Below are 7,699 nucleotides of genomic sequence, written 5' to 3' on the forward strand. Positions count from 1 at the left end.
TGCAATCCAGTCACCTTTAATAATAAAGGAAGAGCTCAAAGATGAAATAGCCTCAGACGAGGAGGGGAAAGAAACATATGGTGGAAATGAATGAGAGTCGATTGGACTGAGGAGCCATATGAACCGTTGACTAAACCCTAAATCGGGAAAACTCCATGAAACCGCCGTCAACACCAAACACAGAGTATGACGAGGAGAAAAGAGACAGACATTATTTACCGGAGAGAAAGGTGAGGACACGGAGGCAAAAACTGTCTGTCGATGAAGACATAGACGACGACGGAGTAAGCCGATGAGGGGTTTGACCAACGGTGAACGAGCCACCGCAAAAACCCCCCCAAAATGATAGTCTCTCTCTCAAAGATTTTGAGGTGAGAAGAGAGAGAGACCTTTAAAATTCCTTGTGTGGTATTAGTTGATTTACACTAGTATGGTTAGTCCTGGGCATAAAATCCGGAACCCGAAATCCGAACCGAACCCGAACCGAAAAATCCGAACCGTTATCCGACCCGAAACGTAAAAATACCCGAACGGGTCTTGTAGGGTGGTACAAAAAATATCTGAACCCGAAGTGTTATTAACCGAACCCGAACGGGTAACCCGAAAAATCCAAAATTAATAGTCAATATAAATATTTTGAAATATATATAAGTATTCCAATTATTAAATTCAATATTTGTGGTAATATTTTATATAATAATAAATATTAAAATTCTAATAAATGCTTTAAGTACACAATTAGTTATAAATAAGTATTTTATAATTTGCTCATTGAAATAAAAAAATCTACTCTCTATAAGACAATACATATTGTTTACAAATGATGTTTGTTTTCATGCTTGATTTAACATTTTATTGTTATTTTATCAATTTTATATGTGATAAATTAATTTTTATTTAATTTAGATGTTGTTCTTTATGTTTTACTTCAAAAAATTTGTTTTTTACTTTGGTTATATCCGAACCGAACCGATATAACCCGAACCCAAAAGATATATGATTACTTTATGGGTTTTATGATGCAATACAATTTTGAACCGAACCCGAAGTGTTATTATCTGAACCTGACCCGTACTAATAAAATTTTAGTATGGGACCTAGAAGCGTAAATCCGAAAATCCGAAAACCCGAAAAATTCTATCCGAATGCCAACGGGTACCCGAACGCCCAGGCCTAAGTAATGTGATTATATTTTACTCTGCTGGCAAGGATTAATATTAAAAGCAAAATATATATGTGGATAAATCAGATTTTCATGTTCCTTTAGTAATTCAAACTCCAACGTAATTAGCTTAATCTTCTTTGAGGTCACACAACAAACACTTTCCAAAATACTTTGGGAGAATACTTCTTAATCTTACAAAAGTTCCTAAAAGATTCATATTCTAGAGTTTTCACACATATTAAGAAAACACGCAAAATTTTACCAATAAATACATTATTTTCTGTGTTTAGCATTTACCTATGATTTTTAACCAATCAAAATTCAGTAAACACTATTAATGTTTTTGAAGTTTGCAATTTATCATTATTACGTGCATTGAAAATGTAAAATATGGATCTTTTAAAAACAATTTTTTTTTCTAAAACATAGATTATTAAGGAAGGGAGGAAGTATAATATACAGTATTTAATCGTGTTTATCTGTAAAATTAATTTTTGCTTAAAACAAAATTTAAAAGACGGTTGTACTACCCTGACTTATTGGGTATTTCAAGGAACATTCGAGAAACGTTACGAAGTCTTACTCCTCTTGTACGAACCAATAAGCTTCTCTCACACACTTTTGTCTTCTTCCTTTTATAAACACTCTGATTCGTTACTTCACAAGTTAAAAGGGATCTGACAAGTTTCCTCTAATTGTCGTACGATAGTGTTTTCCCGATCAGATCCAATCTACAAATCGAATGGAGAGAGGTGGTTACCGAGGAGGACGTGCTGACGGCCGCGGCAGAGGAGGCCGAGGTCGCGGTGACGGGGATGGTGGAGGCCGTAGTTATGGCGGCGGTGGTGACCGGGGTCGTGGTTACGGAGTCGGCGGCGCAGACCGAGGTCGTGGTTATGGAGGTCGTGGCTCTGAGCGAGGCGGTGGCCGTGGTGGGGATAAACAGGATTTCCGAAGCCAGAGTCAGTGGGGACCACCGCCGGGTCAAGTTGGCCTTGGGACGCAGTTGCAGCAGCAACCTCGACCACATGTGGTTCAACAGCCGCCACAGGCTCAAGTGAGTCAATCCGTTGCGGGAGGAGGCGTAGGTAGAGGCGCGTGGGGTCGTAAGCTACAGGTTTCTCCTGATACGGCGGCGGTTCCACCTTCTGCATCTTCAACCGTCGCGGTTTCTGAAACGGCTCGTGGTATGTATGCACAATAAACCTAAATTTTAATTATTATTATTTCAAAAGTTAGCTGATTCATTATGATTATTCTACAAAAACTGTTGCACGGTTTTTTAATTAAAAAAAAAACGTGAGGAAGACAAGAACACGTACATAGGAAACCTATATTCCGTCTGAGGAATTAAATAATTGACATTGATAAGCAAATCATTGATACACATTGGAAGTTGGAACTTATTCTGATTCATTATATTTATATGAATCAGTCCATATATAGCTTTTGTTATCCGTTGAGGAATGTTTCTTTGAATATATTTTTTCAAGCGAGTTTATCTTCTTTTTTTTAATCTGACAGGTTCTGAAATTACGAATCCAAGGCCATCTCAGGTTGCTTCTTCATCTTCTGACAAGAAAGTTCAAGTTGTTTCTTCATCTTCTGCTAGAAAAGAACCGATGAAGCGTCCTGACAAAGGCGGTGTTGTAGCTGTGCGACGTGTAAACCTCCTTGTCAACCATTTCCAAGTGAACATTAATCCCCAAAGTGTCATAAGACATTACGATGTTGAGATCAAAGGAGAGAATCCCACCAAGAAGATATCAAGATTCGAGCTATCTATGGTCAGGGACAAGTTGTTCACCGACAATCCCCATCAGTTTCCCTTTGCCATGACAGCATACGATGGTCAGAAGAACATCTTCAGCGCAGCTGAACTGCCTACGGGGTCATACAAGGTGGACTTCCCTAAAACGGATGAGACTAGAGCTCGGAGCTATACGTTCACCATCAAGCAGGTGAATGAGCTTAAGCTCCGTGACTTGAAAGAGTACATGTCGGGAGGTTCTTCTTTCAACCCTCGTGACGTGTTTCAAGGGATGGATGTTGTGATGAAGGAGCACCCTTCGAAGTGTATGATAACCGTCGGTAAAAGCTTCTTCACTCGTGAAACTGAGCGAGATGAGGAACTTGGGTATGGTATTGCAGCTGCCAAAGGGTACAGACACACTCTAAAGCCGACACAACAAGGCTTATCCTTGTGTTTGGACTACTCAGTGTTGGCGTTCCGGAAGTCAATGTCAGTGATCGAGTATCTGAAACTCTACTTTGACTGGCCTGATTTGCGTCAGTTTAGGAATGCTAGACGTAACGTGGAGAAAGAACTGACTGGGTTGAAAGTCACCGTCACTCATCGAAAGAACAAGCAGAAGCTCACTATCGTAGGACTGAGTAGAGAAGACACAAAGGATATCAAGTTCGATGTTATAGATCCGGAGGGTAACGAGCCGCCGAGGAGAACGTCCATCGTTGAGTATTTCAGGATCAAGTACGGAAGAGACATTGTTCACAAGGACATCCCTTGCTTGGATTTGGGGAAAAACGGTCGGCAAAATCTTGTTCCCATGGAGTTCTGCGTTTTGGTCGAAGGACAGGTTTATCCAAAGGACGACTTGGATAAAAATTCTGCCTTGTGGTTGAAGAAGTTGTCACTAGTCAATCCACGACAAAGGAAGGATAATATACTCAAGATGATTAAGTCTAAAGAAGGACCAAGCGGGTATGTGTACTTGTTTATATCCTATAGTTTGTGCGTATTCAGAGAGATTTAGGAGACCGTAGGCGTAGACTATTTATTAAAGATTAACTAATTTGGGGTGGTATGAGTCTTATGATTATGTATTTGTTTCTATGGCAGTGGAGAAATCACTGGGAACTTTGGAATGAAAGTTGACACAAACATGACACGTGTAGAAGGTCGGATTCTCAAGGCACCGGCGTTGAAGTTGGCAGAGAGAGGCAGAGCTGTCCGGGAGGAACCTAACCCGAGGCAGAACAATCAGTGGAACCTCATGAGGAAAGGAGTCACGAGGGGTTCGGTAATCAAACACTGGGCTGTGCTTGACTTCACTGCGTCTGAGAGGTTCAACAAGATGCCTAATGACTTTGTGAATAACCTTATCAACCGTTGCTGGACGCTTGGGATGCAGCTGGAGCCTCCCATCGTTTACAAATCGTCGAGAATGGATACGCTTTCTAATGCTAATGCTCTCGAGGAGCTGCTTCGAAACGTGATTGACGAGGCTCATCGTAACCATGGTGGTGCTCGTCCGACTCTTATCCTCTGTGCAATGACTGGGAGAGTCGATGGGTACAAGACTCTGAAATGGATAGCTGAGACCAAACTTGGTCTGGTGACACAGTGTTTCTTAACCGGTTCCGCGACTAAAGGAGGTGATCAGTACCGGGCAAACCTTGCGCTCAAGATCAACGCCAAGGTTGGTGGAAGCAACGTTGAGCTGATGGATACTTTCTCTTTCTTCAGAAAAGATGATCAGGTCATGTTCATCGGCGCTGACGTCAACCATCCAGCTTCCCGCGACAAGTTGAGCCCGTCCATTGTTGCTGTAGTGGGTACACTAAACTGGCCTGAAGCGAACCGTTACGCAGCGAGAGTCATCGCCCAGCCGCACCGGAAAGAGGAGATACAAGGATTTGGCGAAACTTGCTTGGAGCTTGTTAAAGCGCATGTTCAGTCCACTGGGAAACGGCCTAACAAGATTGTGATCTTCCGTGATGGTGTCAGTGATGGTCAGTTCGATATGGTTCTCAATGTGGAGTTGCTTGATGTGAAGCTCACTTTCGAGAAGAATGGTTACAATCCGAAGATAACTGTTATCGTGGCGCAGAAACGTCATCAGACCCGTTTCTTCCCTGCTACGGACAATGATGGAAGCGACAAGGGGAATGTGCCTTCGGGTACGGTGGTCGATACCAAAGTGATTCATCCGTTTGAGTACGATTTCTACCTTTGCAGTCACCATGGAGGCATTGGGACGAGCAAGCCGACGCATTACTATACTCTGTGGGACGAACTTGGATTCACTTCGGATCAGGTTCAGAAGCTCATCTTCGAGATGTGCTTTACTTTCACTCGTTGCACCAAACCCGTCTCTCTCGTTCCTCCGGTGTATTATGCTGACATGGTCGCGTATAGAGGAAGGATGTACCACGAGGCGAGTTCAAGGGAGAAGAACATTAGGCAGCAGCCAAGGGGAGCGTCTTCCTCTCTCGCTTCTTCGTTCTCTTCTCTGACTGTGGACGACAAAGCGATTTTCAAGCTGCACAAAGAGCTGGAGAGCGTCATGTTCTTCGTGTGAACAAAAGGTTTGGGGTTATATATTTGTGTTTTGGGTCCCTAAGCTGAACTTTAAAATTGCTACTATTGAATATCGGAATAGTCCCAATAACGCAGTTATACTCCTTTTATCTCAAGGAGTTTGTGCGTGAATCTAATTGGGTTTTTTCTTTTCTTTCTCTTTTGTTTCGGTCGTTGTGTTGAAAGCACTTTGTGTTTGGTATTGTATTGCTCTTTTGAGCGGAGACTACTTATGGTGTTTTATTTTAATCAAGAATCTGAGTTTCGTAATTAGTTCATATTGTGCTATCATCCTCGCATTTCTGTGTATGAGTTTTGCTAAAGCTTTAGAGTCTGGGAGATGGACGAAGGCTGTTCCATGTTTGTTTGTGTCTGAATTTCCTTCACTGATTGGCTTTCTGCATTTTCTAAATTACAACTTCTGCTAGAATTTGCTTGTGGTTATGATCATTCGTTTGATCATGCAATGTCTATCACATTGAGGATGAGTCTATGAGAGGCATGCACACAAAATAACACATTTGCCTTAGATTTTATTCAGTTATGGGCTCTGTTTTTTCTGATATTCCATGGGACCATGAACCATGAGGTAGATGTTGACTTCATATACATGATTGATGGTGGTTTTGGACTATCCCAAAGTTTTATTACTGAAAATTTAGAACGGGGCTAAAAAGAATCTCATTGATTGGTTGGTTTGTTGCATTTACTACATCCAAATCCCATCATCAGTGTACACTAACTTTTTATTCTTCTTAACATGTTATACTTTATGCCCTTTTCAAAAGAAGCACCTTATATTTTCAGTAAGATTCGTCATATGTTTTTTTGTATGTTATAAGAAGTGTCACATGCCGTTTTTCACTCGCTATATAACGAAAATCATTTTTTTTGGTGTAATTCAATTTATTATCTAATAACATACATACTGTTGTAATTAGAGAGTTTTAGAGACTGAATATTTCTGTGTTTTATTAATGATCAATAGAGGTTCCTTATATAAGAATTACAAAGTACAGGAAAAAAGAAATTATCCAAAACCTAATACAACATGAAATAGGAAAAGATCTAAAACAGAAAAGGAAAACATTCTAAGACTAAGACGGTCTAAACCGACCGTCTCTCTCTCCTCGGACGACCGCCTCTCTCTCTCCTCCTTTGGCCACGGCTTGGGCCTTGTCTTGGTCATTGGTTATGGGCCATCCACTTAATGATTTATAACACTCCCCCTTGGATGCCATAACCATACAGGATTCGTAGTACGCTTCATGTTGCCTCATTAAAACCTTATCAGGAAAATCCAGTGGGACAAAACCATGATGAAGGAAAAAGAGTACAACACGCACTACTCCCCCTGATGTGAACCTCACTGTAGGTTCTACATTCTACGCATCTTGGTGCGTGATATTTCATGTATGTATAGGATGAGAGTAATCAGCCAGTTTCATTACTGAACCGTAATTAGACCATTTTGACTTCTTAGGTCGTTTCTCATGTCCTTTGACATTGAATGTCCTGGTAAAGCATGTGTGCTAAACAATGTGAACCATATTGTCCTCGGAGATCACTATTTGGTATTTGCAAATCGTGTTTGCATGTGTCCATAGTCTAGACGTGATCGTCTTCTATCAACTGCTCTTTACTTTGGCGATTTATGGTTACCATCGACCATGTATCAATCTGGCCGAATCATGACCGGGTCATAGACCTCGTCTATAAGTTCACTACTTGTCTCATGAGTGTTCAAGATCAATGATCATTGCTTTGAGTTTATAACCTCTTATTATGGCTCTGCGGCCGAACACTCTTATGGATGTGGACATTGATTTCTTTGCCTTAGGAAGTACCATATCTATCTCGGACATTGTAGTCCTTTATCCATCTCTTAATGGTGTCTCATGACCTATGTTGCTGTGGATTATATCACACATTGAAATATATATTATTAGGTCATAGATCTCGGCTCTCACAAGTTTATGGACTACAATACATTTGTATCATGTTGATCTTTTGTCTCTACTAGCCCGTGATCAAAGGATAAGAGCCGGACGCCTTTTAGCTTAAGGGCTGGACCTCTTTAGTCGAAGGACCGGACGCCTACTGATACGTTATGTATCAGTCTACTAACCTCTTTTAGGTTTAGTACAAACACAAAGGATTTCAAATGTATATGGGCTTGTTATTGGATTGTCTTTTATACAACTCCAAGATCA

At 41.0% G+C, this 7,699-nt stretch overlaps 1 protein-coding gene across 1 annotated transcript; it reads left to right on the forward strand.

Annotated features, from left to right (window-relative positions):
• The first annotated feature begins 1,771 nt into the window (after nt 1-1,771).
• LOC106295362 (protein argonaute 2-like) lies at nt 1,772-5,759 on the forward strand. The gene is made up of 3 exons (XM_013731245.1): nt 1,772-2,352; nt 2,690-3,887; nt 4,026-5,759. Exons 1-3 carry the CDS (start codon nt 1,908-1,910, stop codon nt 5,485-5,487), a joined length of 3,105 nt encoding a protein of 1,034 aa, XP_013586699.1. The 5' UTR covers nt 1,772-1,907; the 3' UTR covers nt 5,488-5,759.
• Nucleotides 5,760-7,699: the final 1,940 nt, after the last annotated feature.

This window comes from Brassica oleracea, chromosome C5, assembly GCF_000695525.1.
Source record: "Brassica oleracea var. oleracea cultivar TO1000 chromosome C5, BOL, whole genome shotgun sequence".
Lineage (NCBI taxonomy): Eukaryota > Viridiplantae > Streptophyta > Magnoliopsida > Brassicales > Brassicaceae > Brassica > Brassica oleracea.

Coding starts and splice junctions, on each gene's coding strand:
- LOC106295362 (XM_013731245.1), top strand. CDS start 1,908: ATGGAGAGAGGTGGTTACCGAGGAGGACGTGCTGACGGCCGCGGCAGA. Junction 2,353..2,689: donor GGTTTCTGAAACGGCTCGTG/GTATGTATGCAC, acceptor TTAATCTGACAG/GTTCTGAAATTACGAATCCA. Junction 3,888..4,025: donor TCTAAAGAAGGACCAAGCGG/GTATGTGTACTT, acceptor TTTCTATGGCAG/TGGAGAAATCACTGGGAACT.